The sequence below is a fragment of the Lactuca saligna genome, chromosome 5 (assembly GCF_052625555.1).
Source record: "Lactuca saligna cultivar CGN05327 chromosome 5, ASM5262555v1, whole genome shotgun sequence".
NCBI classification, from domain to species: domain Eukaryota; kingdom Viridiplantae; phylum Streptophyta; class Magnoliopsida; order Asterales; family Asteraceae; genus Lactuca; species Lactuca saligna.
Window position 1 is genome coordinate 253,265,145 of NC_136421.1, and position 20,287 is coordinate 253,285,431.

Sequence of the window (20,287 nt, forward strand, 5' to 3'; positions counted from 1 at the left end):
AGGATTTTTAGTTGAATTTAGACTATAAAAACTCTTGATTTGGTTAAAAATTGAATGAGTTACAAGCCCCGCAAGGAAGGGTGTCAAATCTGATTTTTTTTTTCTAACAGCAATAAAACGTGATCTGATTTTGTTGTTCAAATGTGCATAACTCATTCAATTTAACTTATTTTGACCTGAATCTTTTTCCTACATGTAGATTAGGATTTGTAGTTGAATTTAGACTATAAAAACTCTTGATTTGGTTAAAAATTAAATGAGTTACAAGCCACGCAAAGAAGGGTGTCAAATCTGATTTTTTTTATATTTATTTTTCAGCATTTAAACGTAATATGACTTATTATATGTTTTATTTTGACAATACAGGATTATGGAGAAGATTCAGAAGAAGATTATATAGAAGAAACACCGGCATGGAATGTTATACCAAGTGATGAATCAAACCAATAAGAGGAGCCACAAGAACAACAACCTTCAAAAAAACGAAAATTTGCAACCACACAAAAACAAAGACAACCAAAAAAACCAATACAAACAAAAAAACCACCACCACCACAAAAACAAACACAAGAAAAATACCCAACAAGGCCAAAAACCAAAAAAAAAAAAAAGACTCAAAAGGAGTTAAGGGACCGGATTAACCCAACCAGACGAGGTGAGGGTAGAGATAAGTGTACCGCTCCTGTTTGGAAATACTTCGAGATCGAATGGATAAAGGAGGACGATGGAATTGAAAGAAAGTGGGCCGAATGTAATTATTGTTTACATTTACTAGCCGCAGATCCAAACCGGAATGGGACAACTTCAATAAACAAGCATTTTAATGGGTGCAAGTTAAATCCAGACAACATACCGAAACAAGTTGATGACAAACAACAAAAGTTGTCATTTACGAAAGCTCCTAATGGTGAGGGTCATGTATACACATGGAAACATGATGATACTAGGATCCAACTTGCCTTGCTAGGACTTTTCACCATCGGGAAACTACCATTTAAATTCATTGAAAACGAGGCATTCATAGAATTTGTAAACGCCCTCAATGGTAGGGTGAAATTGCCTTCAAGGCATAAAATTTCTCGTGATGTTGTGTTATTCTATTTAATGGAGAGGCAGAAGCTGTACAAACATTTGAGCAACCCCAAAACAGCCATCCACTTGACAACCGACACGTGGACATCCTCGTGTCAAAAGATAAATTATATGGTTGTCACGGCCCACTTCATTACCGAAGATTTTGTCATGCACAAAAGGGTAGTAAACTTTAGAGAGGTTGATGCTCACAAAGCTGAAGACATGGCCTGGGAGTTGCTAAGATCAGCATACAATGTGAAAGACGCATTTCTCGACTATAGCCATCAAGGTAAATAAAATCAATTAATCAAATATATTTCAGCACTAAAATTAGCAATATATACTTCTTTAGCAATCTGTCCAAATTTTAAATTGTGCATAACTAATTCAATTTAACTTATTTTGACCTGAAGCTTTTCCTACATGTAGATTAGGATTTGTAGTTGAATTTAGACTATAAAAACGCTTGATTTGGTTAAAAATTGAATGAGTTACAAGCCCCGCAAGGAAGGGTGTCAAATCTGATTTTTTTTTTTTTCTAACAACAATAAAACGTAATCTGATTTTGTTGTTCTTTTTTTGTAGATCCAATGTTTCAGAAAACTGTGGAAGGGTACCATCACATTCAGATTTTGAGATGATTAAAAAGATGATGGAGTTCCTTGAGAAGTTTTAGAAGAAAACTGAAAAAGTTTCATGTTCAACAAAGCCTATCTTCTATACGTATACCCGGGAGATCCTAGATATAGAGCAACATCTTAGGAAACATGAAACCAACTGGGATTTTATGTTTATGGTACCAGATATGAAAGATAAATATGACAAATATTGGGGTGACTATGATACTATAAGTGATTATGTCTTCTTTGCGACATGTTAGATCCTCAATGCAAGTCAAAGTTTATGAAAGTTGTTTTTACCCAAATGCTTAAAGCCAAGAACAAAGATAAAAAGATGTCCGCTGATGAGATAGAATCCAAAGCACGTGCAAAGGTTATTGATATCGAATGCAAATTGGACAAATTTTTCAAGACATACTTGGAAAGGTCAAACATGACCTCATCGTCTCAACAAGAAACTCCTGAAGAAGTTGTTAATTTTGATGACGAAAACAAATTCTTTGGAAGCTATATGACTTCTGGAAGTTTCCCCTCGACTTCGTCAGAAAGTCAATTGCAACGATACTTAAACGAGGACCCAATCGGATTTGACAAAGGATATGATATCCTCACATGGTGGAAAAATAATGCGGTGCGGTTCCCGATCATTGCTCGAATGGCAAGAGGTATCGACCTTCTTTTACTCTAATTTAAAATTTTAATTTATAAATTTGTGTCGTGTATTATACACTAATTTGTTTATTAATAGATATTTTGGGGATGCAAATTTCCACCGTAGCATCCGAATCCACATTCAGTAACGGTCGTCGAGTAATTACCGACTACCGTACTAATTTGTCCGTTGTGATTGTGGAGGCATTGATATGCACTCAAGATTGGCTAAGAAAGAGTAGCTTGCCTATATATGACTACGACGAAGTGCACGACATGTTAGCTGACGATGACCTCGCTATCGGTAATACACTAATACTTGTTACATCTTATTTTTAACTTCTTATTAGTATTTGTTACATTTTAGTAAGTAATAACATTTTTCTTTTGTATTATATATAGACATTGTGGATGCTATACACAACTTGAAGCTAATGGGGAAGAGATCGGGGAATTAGTCAAAATATCAAAGAAATGTTGGAATCCACGTATTAGACTTTGTTTGTTTTTTTTTTTTTTTTTTTTTTTTTTTTTTGGTGGTGGTGAAACTTGGAAGTATATTTTGAATGTCGAAAGTGTATTTTGAATGTTGAATGTTTGAATGTTGGATACTTAATAACATAACTTTGACGACATCCATGTTTAATTTGCTTGTAATAATTTAAATAAAAGATCCATAGTTAATTTGCTTGAATGTTGAATCGTTTATTAAAATGTTGATTATTATAATTTTGATTATTTACTAGTATTTAAACATCCACTTCTTCATAAAAAAACCAATAAAACGTAAAGTAATTTAGTCGTTGGAATTACTCGAAAAAACGGCAAAAATCGGACCCGAAAACCAATAAAACGCAAAGTAATTTAGTCGTTGGATACATCAAAATTTAGCCGGTTCCAAACTCGAAAAACCGGTAAAAACCGGACCCGGAACCGGAACCGGTAGAACCACCGGGCCGGTTCGGTTCTTCATTTTGGCCGAAGCCGGCTCCCCGGTCCGGTTCGATTCCGGCCGGTTCGGTTCTTTTGCTCATCCCTAGATGTAGCAATCATCATCCGAGTTCACACCTTCACAAGACATGGGTGTGGTGTTTGTTACCATCTCACACGTGATTTGGCTATCATCTCACGGGTGAGTTACCCACCCACTCGGTATAGCTTAACATCATACAATATTTGTCAATATTTTTAACAACATAATTTTATTCGTGTGGAAATCCGCATAGTTGAAGACTGCGTTGCGATGCAAAATTTTCAGGTAAGCCTAGGTGACTTATCCCAATTGTACAATTATACATTACATCTCACTTCTTTAGTTTTAATGTTTTCTTATTGTTGTGTTTTATACCCTAGATAAAAAGACTTAAAAACCAGTATCCACGTTCACCCATTAACGCCACATAGGATTCACTATATTATAAAATATCATATAATAAATCATCAAACTCCATCTCTATCACTGTTCCTCAGCCAATAACTGTAAGCAAAGCAAGCAGCACCATCAGGAATATCTTCCATCACCCATTCATGTCCTTTCGGATAATATATTCCCGTACGACGATGTGGGATCCAGCACTCTTCTTCTTCTTCATGTTCATCGTATTCTTTCTTTTCTCCTTGTACTTTATTCTTCAATGATTGTGATTGTACTTCACTTTCTTCGTAATCATAACATTCATTTCCTTTGGCTACCTTGCTCATGCAGCGTTCCACCATTGCCTTTGAAATTATGCTACTCCTCCTCCTGCATGTTATATATAAAACTTTGTTAATTTATATTTATATATATAAAGGAACCTGAAATGGAAGTGCCAAAAGGATTGTAGCTAGAAGTTTCATCCATATGTTTTGCTACTCTCTTTCTTCATCATGTGTTTGTATTTTCTCAATCTACAAGACTACATTCGTCTAACGTTCATGAAGAAGAAAGGAGACCTATGATACCACATTCACACCTAATATATAATCTTAATTTAACGATTGAAAATCAAAGAAAACTAAGACAATGAGAGCACGACCTAGCAAGTAAAGTCTGTATGGTCATTGCAAATCCACCTTTAGTCATGGTTCGAAAGGGAAGAAATAGATGAGAAAATTTGTGTGTAGGGTTGAGCCTTCTTTTATAGATGACAATAACCGATCGACAAATGAAAAAGAAGATATCAAGAACAGATTCTCCCACTTGCTCATAACTATTCAAGAATTGAACACACGAAAAGTAACTTGCAAGTTCGCTTCTAATTTCACTCATATGAATGGATTAAAGCTAAAGAATGTAATACGGATAAGGTTTTTGGTGTTTTACATGATTGTTTACTTTTCGGAAGATGCATGGCGAAATCAACTTTCATCGTTGATCATTCTTTTAAAAAAGAATCAACAAGTCTTGTCGTCTTGTCCTCGCCTTGTTTCATACATTTATCATTACTTTTTTGGGTTCGTGGCGAAACGAACTTTAGTCGTACATCATTCATTTTTTTTTACGGAATAAACAAGTCTTTTCGTTAATTCATCGGTTTCGTTTAAAATGCAATTCTCATTTTAAGTATTCAAAGTTTCTCCTTCTAGAACGAGGTGTCGACAACAAAATATATAGCTTATCTCTTTTTCCTTACATTTTGTTAACGTTAAATCATTAGAATTGGTGTGTTTTTTTTTTCATTAAACAAATACAAAATTAAAGTTGGGGGTTTAAATGTTGGAAAAAAAAAGTAGTTTGGAGTTATATGACGAGTATATGTTTGCCGATTAAAAAAATAGTTATATTTATAACGATTTTACTACAGCTTATTTAAGATACCCTTCTAGTTAACTACTTTTTTTCATCATATTCTTATTTGGATTTAGAATAGGTTTATGTTATTTTATTATTTTTGTGTTCTATGTAAGCAATAAATTTAATAACTGTAATTGAATATAATAGAATAGTATTTGTAATTTGCATATAAGGAATATTGATAAAAAAAATCGTTATGTTTTTCAATAAAATACAAATTTATCTTAATATTATTTTTTTATGTGTTAAAACTGAAACTTTACAGCCTTTTTTAATGTTACATTTGTTGTTATAAAAAGTTTGAGTTATCATGAAATAAAATTTAAATTTATAAATCTTTTATGTTTTCCCCTAATTATGTTTCTTTTTCATATTTTATGTATTCATTCAATAAATATATATATATATATATATATATATATATATATATATATATATATATATATATATATATATATATATATATATATATATTGAATGAATACATAAAATATGAAAAAGAAACATAATTAGGGGAAAACATAAAAGATTTATAAATTTAAATTTTATTTCATGATAACTCAAACTATATATATATATATATATATATATATATATATATATATATATATATATATATATATATATATATATATATATAGGAGTAGGATCAAATGAGAACACCTAAAAGGTTGAGAACGCGAGAACAGATCTGGATCATTTAAATATTTAAATCTAAGGTTATTATTAAATGGGCGATTTATGAAAAATTCTAAAATTGTTGGCATTAAAGTGTAACATTTAAATGGTCAGAAGGGCATAATAGGAATTGCAACTTTACCTATTTCCTATAATTTCTATCTTTCTCACCTCTTTCCTTTCATTTCTCGTTTTTATATTCCCCTATCTAGGGTTTGATAATAATGCTTCCTCCTTCTTAAAAACCTTCTTCTCACATTTCACAGTCGACGCAACTCGTCTTGTACACGCCTTCGAAGATCGGTTCCGCTCTCGCTACTTCGTGGGTAGTCCCATTGATTTCTGCTCACCGGCGCAACCTCGCCTTCACTCCGGCGTAACAAGGCTGCGACGACTCAAGTAATCAGTTCCACTGTTCACTAGTTCATCGATGATCATTGAAGGTTTTTGTGAAAACATTGAAGGGGACTCACTTCGAAATCGAAGTAAAATCCGAGGACACGGTTCGTCTCGTTTCATTTGCTTCTTTTGTTTCTTTTTTTTAATGAATCGTGATGTTTCCATGTGTAATCGATTGGAAGCTAGGGTTTTATGCGTTATTTGATCTGATGTTTTACTTGATAATGATTGTAGTATGATTTTTGCTTCTTGGATTATGAAATTGATTCCTTAGGGTTTAAGTTGTGATATTCCCTATTAGTAATTAGATTGTGTTTTTTTTCCGCTCATGTCAATTGATTAGTTTCAGTGAAAATATTAAATAATCATAATCGAAATACTCCAAAGCATCTAACTCTGTGTGCTTTTATTTTATTCATTTACCAGGGAGTTATATGAATTGTGAATCGCTGTGAATTATTTGAATTGATATGTGAAATTGTTGGATGAATCATGTTTCATGCTTACATGATTGTTTGTTTGTTTTCAAGAATAGTAATTTAGTGTTGAAACTAGAATGGGAAGTATGTGGTTAAAGTTGTCACCTTGTTAGAGAAATAAGTCGCTCTTATATTCAGTATAGTCTATGAACTCATTGAATTGATCTAGTTATTATCCACAAAGTGATTACTTATTTACTTGAGAAAACAACGACAAACGGAGTAAATGGTATTTGACCATTTTCAGGTTTAATAATTTAATGCTGGAAATCAATCAGTTGAATGTTTCACATAGCTATATAAAGCTATTTTAGGTTAATACAATCTATATATAAGGTAATCATTTAAACTGTGGATTTCTCGTAATGGATTTTATATTTTGTTTCTACTATCTTTCTCTTAATCAACTTGAGCTCTGTATAAACATATAATGATTGTTGATTTAGGTTGCTGATGTGAAGAAAAATATAGTATTCAGGTTATGATTAATCATTCATGATTAGAAGTATTAAATTTATTTATTATGCTTAATCATACATGATTACAAGTATTGAGTTTATATATTTGCTATTCTAACTTGCATTTATGTTTTAATTTTTGTAGGTTTCGTAACAACAAAAGAGCTTAAGTTCATATAAATGCAATCCGTTTCAAGTCAAAAGATTGAATGCAAGAGCAATACATTTTAAGTCAAAAGCTTGGACGCGAAAAAAAGGGACCGTAAAAATCGTTGGTGTGCTTTTGATTGTAACATGACACTGATTTAGATGGTCATATCCAGATGTTATAATGATATTTTTTTTCTATTTTACCATTGTACTTTTCATTTATAATTACAATTGCACTGTCTACATTAAGGTTTCTTTATTTATGATTATGATTATATTAGACTTTTTTTTTTTAATCATGAACAATATTTATGTCTATCATGGCACATATTTGGTTAATTTAATGTTAATTCTTATCATTATAACTTAACATTATAACTTAATTCATTTATTCATTTACGATTACAACGGATTCATATTTGATTACAAATATGTTTTATTTTTGTATGATTACAAATATTCGGTTGAAATGATTAATTCATCAATCTTTTTGAAATACTGGTAAATTAAAAAAAAAAAAAAAAAACGTTTTTTAATCATGGTAAAATCATTCTTTTTGATATACCGGTAAAAAAACGTTTTTTAATCATGGTAAAAAGGTTTTTTTTTTTTTTTTTTTTTGTAATCTATTTGATTAAAAATAGATTAAATTCATTTTTAGTATCTGGGTAAAATATCAATCAGTTAGACAACATCCCATGATTGTAGGAATTAATTAATTATCCATATTTAGTTATATTGTAAAATTCATTTTATGCCCCTATGGAATGATTGGTCTACAATTGTTCTCACGTTCTTAACATTTTAGGTGTGTCATTTGATCCTCTCCTTATATATATATATATATATATATATATATATATATATATATATATATATATATATATATATATATATATATATATATATATATATATATATATATATACTATCTTATAAAAAAACTCACTATTTCTATAAATAAATTGAATATAATAATAATATTTTTTTTAAAACGTTCAAACCTTTAAGCTAATAGTATAAGTAACTACTAATAAAATAATATTAAAATTTGAAAATCTTATCTCTTTTAAATTTTTGACCCAATCTTTTTTATTCTACGTCCTTAGTTTGACAAATATCGACTAAACCAACCCTTTAATCCAGCGTCTATGTTGAATCCTGAGATCTCGGCAAAGTTATCTACATTCTCCATTCTGGCTCGACATTCTCTATATCTCTCTTCAACTGATTTCAAGAATTACAACCCTCATTATCTTCGCCGTCTCTCTTCAGTCACACTAAGCAGTCAGTAGCACTAATGTATTTCAAGAATTGGAAGCGTCGTCGAGGATGTGTAGATCCCTCGATTCCATATCACCATTGTTGCCTCTTCAATTCAGACACCCCTTTCACAGCCATTCAATCTTGATATCAATTCCAAACCATCTTTGTCCTTTATCACAAACACCATGCGACATCCCTTCTAAAAACCCTATCCCCACTCTTTTCATTGTCGTCATCACCAACCATCAACCCTGTTTAGTGTCGCCATCAGCAATCATCACTCATGGCGGTCAAACCGCTAACCACCACTTGGTAAACCTCACAAATATCCACCATAACTGTTGTTAACTATCCATCATCACCATATCTATCGAACCATCAATTGTTTGTTGCATTCCTTCTCGTCATTCAAGATAGCTCCAAAATGTTGTAAACGACGATGGAAAATTATGGGTTCCTATAAAGCTAGACTTGGTTCCTTGTAGTTTTTCTCATTTTCAGTTATCGATACAACCTCTAATTTTGATTATGTACAATAATCTCGGTTATGTTGTTTATGATTGGTTTTTATTGTTGGTGCAGTTTCTAACATTCTTCACGTATAGAGGATTAATTTGGTTTTTTTGGGAGATTTTGGATTTCAGAATCACCTAACTTTTGAAGATTAGTAAATATATCCAAAACCGTTGGATTTGCTCCCCTTAATTCATTCAGGTTCTTTCTATCTCTACCTCACACTCAATTTTAGTTGTTCGATAATTTTGATTATGTACACTACATTTATTACGTAGAATCACTACTACAAAATAACACATAGAATACTGTTAAAATGATATATATAATACGGTTTTGCAGCCGTACTCTATAAGGGGGGTTTCCTATACGAACATGTAATACAATACGGTTGTAAAACTGTACTCTATAATCGTTATATAGTACGATTTTCTAGATAATACAATACGGTTGCAAAAACCGTACTCTATAATCATCATAAAATACGGTTTTTTAGATACTGTAGTACGGTTACAAACCAGTACTCTATAATCATTATAAAATACGGTTTTAGGGTTTTTTTAAAAATAGCCTTATTCTTTAACGCAACACATTGAATACTATTTTTTCAATGTAACCGTACTCGTTATAAAATATCATAAAGTATAGTTTCTTATTGCCAAAAGACATTCTAAATAAAAATATTTCATAAACTAAATACAATAATTACACTTTTCTATAAAGAAAACATGCCTATAAATAATTTATACACACAGAAATTTCATGAACAAACATAATGTATATAAAAGTTAAAACAAAAGCATGATTAGTCATTAATTTCTAAAATTAACAATATCCCATTCAAACATGATTTGCAATAAACTTAATTTGTCCATCCTAATCAACGAAAAATTAAATATATAAAAAGACAAATAGATCCATCCAGTAGATGTCAAACTCCATAATTGCAGCCACATACCTGCGACATAAGACAAGAAAAGAAACTAAAAGTTGCAACTAATGGAAAAAAGGGAACATATAGCTACCATGAGAAGAAAAAATTGAGTTAATTGCAGGAAATAGCAACATAGTTTCATTTATTTGTTTATTAAGACATTCAACTACCATTTCTTCCTATTGTTATACATTGTGACATATATCTCATGATTGAGAGATCCTCTAATTCAAAGTATTTTTTACAATATATATTTTTCGTAGTTTAATGTCCTAATAAGATAAAGATATGAAAGTATGATGCTACAGTAGGTTCATTTTTTAAAATACAATGTCTTGATGAGTTTTTTTTAGGTACAATGTTGTATAAAAAGAAATGCAAGTGCAGTGTTATAATAATCAAGTACATTAAAGTAAAATGCTATAATAAACAATTAGGTAAGAATAACTAACCTTTCAAAGGGGCACTTGACTCAAATACTTAAGCCCATGGAGAACTACATAGTCGTGAAATATGTCGAAGAGTAAGAAATCTTTTTGTATTCCTGACTGTTATTTCTTTCTATAGATTTTTTAATTTTTTTTTTCTGATATTCATTTTAGGGCTGTTGCAAGGCTTAAGGAAGATATAGACACAACACATCCAATGAAATGGACACTTGTCGAGATAAAAGTACTTCATGGGTACCCTGAACCTACTTCTTGTTATATTTTTTATTAAAAACTAATAGCTGGAACACGGAACCTGTTCCATCATCAGATCAAAACCTTAGGTTCAAAGTAAAAGTTGTTTAATCCTTTATTGTTCATATTTGTAGTGCAACCAACAATCATCAAGTTGGGAGTACGGTTTTTACGTCATGAGATGGATGTTTGAGTTCATGTTGACTCGACAAAATGAATTCCCAAACAAAGTAAGTATCTTAAATCTTTGTGCAATTTGTCTAATATGTTAAAAATTCATTATTAAATTATAATTTATTTTTTAATTTATATATAGAACAACTGGAACGATAAAAAACCGTATAACGATGATTTCATTTAACACCCAATCCGGAAACTGTTTTTTATCGTTCCAGTTGTTCTATATATAAATTAAAAAATAAATTATAATTTAATAATGAATTTTTAACATATTAGACAAATCGCACAAAGATTTAAGATACTTACTTTGTTTGGGAATTCATTTTTTCGAGTCAACACGAACTCAAACATCCATCTCATGACGTAAAAACTGCACTCCCAACTTGATGATTGTTGGTTGCACTGCAAATATGAACAATAAAGGATTAGAGAACTTGTACTTTGAACCTAAGGTTTTGATCTGATGATGGAACAGGTTCCGTGTTCTAGGTATTAGTTTTTAATAATTTTTTTTTAACAAGAAGTAGGTTCAGGGTACCCATGAAGTACTTTTACCTCGAAAAGTGTCCATTTTATTGGATGTGTTGTGTCGATATCTTCCTTAAGCCTTGCAACAACCCTAAAATGAAGATCAGAAAAAAAAAATTAAAAAATCTATAGAAAGAAATAATAGTCATAAATACAAAAAGATTTCTTACTCTTCGACATATTTCACGACTATGTAGTTCTCCACGGGCTTCTCATCCGGATTTTTTTGGGAATCCAAGATATACCCTGTGCCTTGGTTAGGGCAGATTACTAGCAGCATCCAGTGCAATCTAGTAATGTTAATATGTTTTAGTATACACAATAAAGAAATAAAGCCAATAAAAATGAAAGCAGTAAGATTCAATACCCTTGCCAATAGGGTGCGACAAAAAATTGTTTGTCTTTATGGAAGCGCATTGCATCAGCAATGTAACTTACAACACCCTTACCAAAACAATGTATTTTTGGGGAAAGTTTGTGAATCCCCATTTACTGTTGATTCTTCTTGTGTTTGATGAATTTCAAGCAAATGTTGGACTGAAATTTCAATCTGATAGGAAACAGGGTTTCTGCAAATCGGACAAGTTGAATGTGAATGAAAACACATATCAATGCATTTAATATGAAATCCATGGCTACATTTTGGTAGAATTTGAGTTTTTTCTCCTTCATCAAGCTCTGATACACAAATAGCACATTCTAATCCTTCTTTAAAGTCATTCGGGTCGAACTCGAATACCAATTATCAGTTATATTTTCTGTAACGAAATACTAAATCCCTAACTTGAAAGTGAGGATATACAATTTGTTATATGCACAAAGTTTGATACAATCACACTAATTTGTGCCTGTATCTTGGGTATTGTTCAAGAAATGGGGGAAAATGATGGTTAGAAGAATTACCCGTGAAGTGTTCTCACAAAACGATTGAATTGCTCTCTGCTTTCGTCACAGTGGTTTGCTCTCCGATGCTCTCACATAATTTTCTTTGATAGCTATGGTCTCCCCGTCAACTTCATTCTCAAGCCTTAAGCCCTAAAATTGAATAAAGCGGGGAAAAATGTGCGCCTAAAATTGATCCTACCATGATCTAATGGATCATGGGGTACTGGTTTCTCGAAAATTAGCAGCTTTTTCCTCAAAATTTTGATCGTGGAGCAACTGGAACTCACACCCATTTTTCTGTGTGTCCATTGACATGAAAATTAGGATTTAATAAAATTTATGAGTTACCTTTGGCATATAAACCCTCGGTGTACTCATAAAGGTGTGTTAATGATTATAAAATTAATAAACAATCTGTATCAATATGTATGAGTTTTTTTTAATAATCAAGTAATCCTTATATTACATCTAAAAAAATTAATATTATAAATGGATAGATACATACATATCTACATGCATACACATAAATAAATATAACATTTATAAAAGCATTTTTTTAACGTAACTTTACTAAAGTGCAATGATAATCATATAATATTTAAACCAAAAATAATTTATAACTTACCAAAATTCTCAAAATAATTTGAATCATGTTCACGCATGTTCCATTATTTTTCGTTTTAATGTCTTTTCCCGGAACATGTTACTGCAAAAATAAAAATTGTAATAGTAGTTATTATTTGATGATTTTAATTTTAAAATATTATATTGTAATTTTTTACTTATTTTTTATTTATATTAATATTATTTAATGATTTTAATTTTAAAAAATTGTATGGTAATTGTTCTCAAATATATATATATATATATATATATATATATATATATATATATATATATATATATATATATATATATATAATCATTTACAACATAGATTTGAAACTTTATAATTTTAAGATTTTTTATATATTTTTTAATTAATTATTTATAAATAAAAAGAGTAAGCTTAATAAAATCTATAAAAATATTTGGATGCGGTATTCTATATTCATCGTATTAATATATATTTTAACGGATTATTTAATAATTACTATGATAATGAGAATAAAATTAAAATTATATTATTTAATAGTTTATGACTTTTCTTTTATTCTATGTCCGTCTAATTTCAATTTATATATATTCTCTAAAGAATCCAATGGTATGATTTTTTAGTTTGAAATATTTAAAATTTAATTTGTATCTTTAATCATATTAACATGTAGGCGAAAAACATGGAGACATATGGACTCCGATCAACATTTTTGGATCGATTAATGCTGATTTAGTTAAAATGAGGATGCATGTGAAAATTGCTTGTTTTTTTAAGGATTCGTTAGAGATTAAGAGGACACAACAGATATATTGGTGAAGATATGCTTTACTTTTTTCTTCGGTCATCTCTTTATCAATTTTCATTGAAAAAACTTACAAAAACAAATTTTTAGCACAGTGGATACATTACAAATTGTGAGGAAGAATGTAGTATATGCTTGTTTTTCAATGGTGGTTTTATGTTTTAAAATACACATACATCGAAGATGGAATAAGGTAGGGTTGACATCAAATATAAAACGAGGATAGACATGGTCGTTGACAAATGAGGAAGGAGTCAATTAAGCCCTGCCAGCATGGCTTTACCTTTCAACTTGAGATTGAAAATTGGTGCACACTGTAACGCTCGTAGATTCGGGCTAGTCAAATTAGAGACGATAAGCATCAAAAATAACTTTTTTATGGAAGATTATTTAGAAGGATTAATCTTAACCAAGTTGTAGTTATGTCACAAGGTTTCCATGCATATAAAGAACACCAAAATCCGAGTTATAATGATGAAGTTATGACCTGTCGAAGTTTCGCGACAGAACCGGCATGACCCAGCGCGACCCAACGCGACGTAAATAGTGAATTTAAGGTAGATAGATATCTATCCTTAGTAATCTTAACTAGAGTCAAATATTTCTTTGATAGTAGTCCAACGATAAAAAGACAGACGAAAACGGAATTCAGATGAAGGAGTTATGAATTTCAAACGGAGTTTTCTTATCCCGGCCTACTAAAGATAATATATAAGTAATATAATTATAATATATTAATAATAAATTCAAAATTAGCCAATGGAGTCTAAATGAGAGTCGTAGAGCATAATCTCACATTCGCGTCAAAAACGGAGTTCGTATGCGAAAGTTATGAATTTCTGAAGTTCGGGGCGCGAACCCCAAAGCTGTGTCAGAGACCACGACGTGGAAAGCAGTGCCACGATGTGGTAGGTCTTCTGACACCTCTGGGAGTCCCCCAGATGTAACTTGAGATGACGCATGCAGTGACGACCAAGTCCATGACGTGGCAAAAGGTGCCACGACGTGGTAAGGGCCAGTTTTGCCCTATAAAAAGATTTGAAGGGCCAGTTGAGTTAGGTTGCTCATTCTCTCATCTCTCTCCCATATTACATCGATTTACGTGAAAAGAAGTACCCCCGAAGCCCCGGTATCATCCCCGAGACCAGAAGAAAGTCCCGAAGCCCGAAGATCCCGAGAAGAAAAGAGTTTCAGAGCCGAAGCTCTGCCCGCGAGAAACTAGGTGTGTGAAGTGATCCCGGTTTCACTGAAGAATACTACTTCTACAAGTCTTAGTGATGTCCGACATCTTCTGATCAAGTGAGTGTGTGGTTACTTTCTTTTAACGCATAAATACGAAGTATTTTATACGAAATACGTGTCATGTGTATATTTTGTTGTTATATGTGTGAATGTATATTCACTTTCTTCTACCGCATAAATATGAAGTATTTGCTATGAAGTACGTGCTAGGTGTTTATACATTGTTTATTTACTTGAGATAGATGTTGATATAATGTTTTATACATGTTTTAAAAGATTTAAACTGTATATCTGTTTGCATATACAAATAGGTTGGGTAGAACATGGGTATATGAAATAGTTGATGGGTACATGTTTTAAATTTTGAGCTCTATGTGTTCACTTAGTGTTTGAACTCTCTGTGTTCATTAGGTGTTTTAGAACTCTATGTGTTCACTTGGTGTTTGAACTCAATGTGTTCATTAGGTATTTTAGAACTCTATGTGTTCACTTGGTATTTTTGGACTCAATGTGTTCATTAGGTATTTTAGAACTGTATGTGTTCACTTGGTATTTTTGGACTCAATGTGTTCATTAGGTATTTTAGAACTCTATGTGTTCACTTGGTGTTTGAACTCAATGTGTTCATTAGGTATTTTAGAACTCTATGTGTTCACTTGGTATTTTTGGACTCAATGTGTTCATTAGGTATTTTAGAACTCTATGTGTTCACTTGGTATTTTTGGACTCAATGTGTTCATTAGGTATTTTAGAACTCTATGTGTTCACTTGGTATTTTTGTACTCAATGTGTTCATTAGGTATTTTAGAACTCTATGTGTTCACTTGGTGTTTGAACTCAATGTGTTCATTAGGTATTTTAGAGCTCTATGTGTTCACTTGGTATTTTTGGACTCAATGTGTTCATTAGGTATTTTAGAAATCTATGTGTTCACTTGGTATTTTTGGACTCAATGTGTTTATTAGGTATTTTAGAACTCTATGTGTTCACTTAGTGTTTGAACTCAATGTGTTCATTAAGTATTTTTGAACTAGATGTGTTCACTTGGTGTTGTTGAACTGAGTGTGGTCACTAAGTGTTTTAGAACAAAGTATTCACCAGATGTTTTGAATTAATTGTTCACTAGGAGTATTAGAACTAGGTGTTTGTTAAGTATGTTGAACTAAGTGTTTACCAATCGTAATTTGTGGACCTTGGCAGTGGTGGACTTTGTTTCAATTCCTTAGGTCAATCCTTAGGAATAAATGGATAAAGGATAGTTGATTCTTAGGGTAAATCCTTAAGAAATAAAGGAGATAATGGGAATGAGTATTTGGTTTGATTGTTTGATAATTGAATATAATAAATTTATTATTGTGGGTTGAAAACCCTATATGCTCACCAGGCTCCCAATCCTGACCCACTCAGTTTAATTATATCACAGGTATCGATAGGAAGCTGCTTTGCACTGAGAGATTAAAGGAGATGTAAATCACTAGAGTAAATGAATGTATGTTCTGTTTATGCTTATGTGTCTATATCGGAACATGACATCCCGAGGTTTTATTATTTAGTGAAAATACATTCTCTTTGAGAAATGTTTTGATAAGTTTTTATCATTTCTTGTTTTGGGAACAAATTCCGCAACCGTTTTCTTTAAACGAATACTCTAATTTATAAAACAAAGCATAAACAAATCGGTCTTTTCTGGCTGTGAAATCGGGGATGTCACACACACCACCAGTTTCGATCTTCAATCACCTTTCGGTTTTTATGTGTTTGAAAAGCTGAACATAGGTGGGAGAGAAAATGGTGCATTCCAACCATTTTGATCTTCTTAAAAAAAATCTTTAAGTGTCAAAAAAATGATACAATTGTTATTAGAACAGGTGGTGTTATGTATGGGTATTTCAAAATAACCATATTTTTTGTATGTAAATAAAGTCCCGTTGGTTATGAAAACAATATTCTATTTTATTTTGTACGGCTATTTTTTGTCAATAGTACTCTATCTCCAATATGATACGGATTCTTATGCAACCGTATTCTATTAAGAGTACTCTATTTGCCAATTTGTACTAGTGAATCCCAATTTCTAACATATGACGAGTTAAATCACTTTAGTTATTGTTCTCTTTGTGCATATATGAGATAAATACGAAGGAGAAAAGAAACACGAGGAAGAAGGTCATTTTCTTTATTCATATACTGGATTGTCTTCCACATCATTTCATCTCCCTATTTTGCAGTTTTATAAGATTTTTGTTGATATGTTTAATCTTTTTCATCAATTTCATGCATCATTTTATGTTTCTAATTTATATCGGTTTTGCTCTCTTGTACAAATCTTAAGTTCAAATTACATGAATGTAGGAAAAAGGGTAGGTTAGTTTTCATTTTCGTTTGAATCCTTTTCTTATTTCTAATTACATGAATGTATGAGCAAGTCTCTTGGATACATCTAGGATTTGAAGGTCTCAAGCAAGAATCGGATGTAACATTGGCTTAATCTATTAGTTAAGATTTTGGTATTAGATCTTATTATGGTGTCCCAGTCTCTTTTTTCTACAAATGGTTTGATGTGGATGATTGCAAATTGGACTCTTTTATGACAATCCATGGTAAAAGTGTGAATTTATCAAGTGACCTAAAGGTGTTTGATTATATGTTTAAGTAAAATACAGTTACATGATGCCTATGAGAGTCTTTATTTTGGTTTAGTGGTCAGGTTTTAACAAGTTATCACACTATATCTTAATAGTATACATATCAAAGTAGATATTATTTTTAGTTTGTATTATTTTTCTAAAAGCTTAGGTAATTGGAGCTACAAGTGCTTATGTTCATTTGTGTTATTTCAGGTAATATATGTTTGGGTTTGTGTATGAGAGTCTTTATTTTGCATGAATGTTTACTTTAGTAAATCATGTGCTACTTAATGACCATACAACTACTTTTTAGGGCTCAATTTAAAGTTAGGAAGTGAATCAAGATGTAAACATATCATGTGCAAAAAGAGCTACTCAATGTAAACATATCCTTCCTTTTTCTCTTTTTATTATTTTACTCAAAATCTTAATTAGGTACAAGAAAAGCTACTCAATTTGGAGTTCAAACAACCATGTCCAAAATATGGAGATGGTGTTTAATCATATGTTAAATTTTTGGATGCATAAACATAACGTAAACTTTTGGTTTTCCACTTCTTGATGTTTAAACTTGTAAAAGTTGATGTATTTTTATGCAAATTGATATTGGTTTGTTTGTAGGATGGACTAGAGAACTTATAACAATTTTGGTTTTACTACTTTTAATTAATTTTGGTGCTTTGGTTTTACTAAAGACATCCGATGTATTAGATATTATGTGATGGATGAAGTTGAGAAGCTTGGTAAGAACTATGCAGTACATACCAGGTAACTTTCATATATTAAATCAAAGTATTTACAAGAAAATATATCAAGTTATAACATCTCACTCTTAAATTTGGTTAATACAGATATATCATATAACTTTCCTTTATTTATTTATAATAACATGCTAATTTTTTTTGTTTTGGTTTTCTGACTATGACAACATCCTTATTTCAATTTTTTGTCTACATTTTTGCAGGCGAGAGAGGAAGGATGTATGGATTTTATAGTTAGTTAATGGTTAATTGACCTTTTTAGATATCTTTCAAATCCTTAATGGTAATTTACTATGTATCTTTCAAAATTTATTGATATTTGTCTTGGTTTCATTTGTTTGTTGTGTTAATGAAGGTTGAAAACAAATGATAGGTGGGAAAACAAGTAGCAGAAATTGGAAAGGTTAATGTATAATATTAGTGTTCAAAATGGTTTATATTGGATTAAAATCCTAAACTGTAATTTACTTTGTATCTATCAATTTGAAAATAAACGATCCATGTTTCTCTCTTTTTTCAAGAGGCTATACATTTTACATTTTCAATGACTGGTTGGTAATTGAATAAATTTATGTTGAAGTGTTTGTATGCTATTAAAGCTTGTAGTTTTTCAATAAAAAAACTCATCTATCCAAACCATTGTGACAATTATATTTTAAATCCTAAAAAATCAAAAATTTTATTCTAACCAAACATTACGTATTTTTATTTTTAATAAAAATATGTTTTTTTTAATAAAACAACATAATTTTATTTTTAACACAAAGGAGACTAATCTTTGACCTAAATCTATTTGTTGATGACTAAATACTACTTCCAAATGATTTTTTTCTTTCTAAATGTACACGAATGAAGAAAAATATGTTATCTTGAGTTAGAAATGATCTATTTTTAACACAATGGATCCAATATATGACAACACAAACATATACAAAAGCGACGAATAAATTATAAAATATATTGTCCATCGGAAGAAAAAAATGAATCATAGAATTGAAACTAATGCTTAATAATACTTGTGAATACGTTGTGTCTTATTTTTAATAGGACATGTTTCATAAAGCAAACTAACAGAAAAACAGAAAGTACTCATTATCCACCAAAATGAACTGAAGAGAACAATTTTCTATCTACCAGAATCAAGATTCTCTCGTAAACAAGCTAATATGTTGCAAAGAAATATTCACCGAAAGAAATAATTCGTCGCCGCTGCTTTGCGTGGGTTCACCACTAGTATATATATATATATATATATATATATATATATATATATATATATATATATATATATATATATATATATATATGATAATGTGTTTCTTACATTTATTATGTGTTAGAATGTACAAATAATAATTTAATAAAATTAAATAATTATTTAATTAAATAATGATAGATATTAAATGATTTCCATAATTTTATGAATATTAAATGATATCCATAATTATAATTATCTTTTTATAAAAACTAATTAAATTCATCATTAATGTCAGCAATAACATTCTTTTAGAATTAATTTGTATCTAGGTTTTTGTGTATGGATTTGTGTTTTGTTTCATTAGACACTCACTTAAAATAAAATAAAGTTGCATTGAATATTAATAACGAGAGTGTATTCCACTAGAATAAACTCTCATAGACTCTCATTCTGCTAGAATACAATGTCATTCTTCTATATACGAATTCATTTCGAAAGAATATGATTGTTGACACTACTGACAAATATAATTAGTTTCCATAAAAAAGGAGTTATAATTATGGATATCATTTAATATACATATAATTATGGAAATCATTTGATATCTATCTTTATTTGATTATATAATAATTTAACTTTTACTAAATTCTTATTGGTGTATTCTAACACACAATAGATGTGAGAAACATTTGAACCTACTTCTCTCTCTCTCTCTCTCTCTCTCTTTTTCTCTGTCTTTGTCTCTCTCTCTCTCTCTCTCTCTCTCTCTCTATATATATATATAT

The 20,287-nt window shown here is 30.5% G+C and overlaps 1 protein-coding gene across 2 annotated transcripts; it reads right to left on the reverse strand.

Moving 5' to 3' along the window:
• Positions 1-9,852: 9,852 nt before the first annotated feature.
• On the reverse strand, positions 9,853-12,618 carry LOC145047387 (uncharacterized). Of its 2 annotated transcripts, none has more exons than XR_013682200.1 (5): positions 12,293-12,618; positions 11,757-11,958; positions 11,560-11,679; positions 10,451-10,559; positions 9,853-10,022 (listed from the first exon to the last, which is right to left on the reverse strand). XR_013682200.1 is itself a non-coding variant. In XM_078995647.1 (5 exons), exons 2-4 carry the CDS (start codon positions 11,876-11,878, stop codon positions 11,375-11,377), a joined length of 348 nt encoding a protein of 115 aa, XP_078851773.1. In that variant the 5' UTR covers positions 11,879-11,958; positions 12,293-12,618; the 3' UTR covers positions 9,853-10,022; positions 10,451-11,374. The 2 variants fall into 2 exon arrangements, 1 of the variants encoding a protein (XP_078851773.1); XM_078995647.1 differs by having other exon boundaries at positions 10,451-11,480.
• Positions 12,619-20,287: the final 7,669 nt, after the last annotated feature.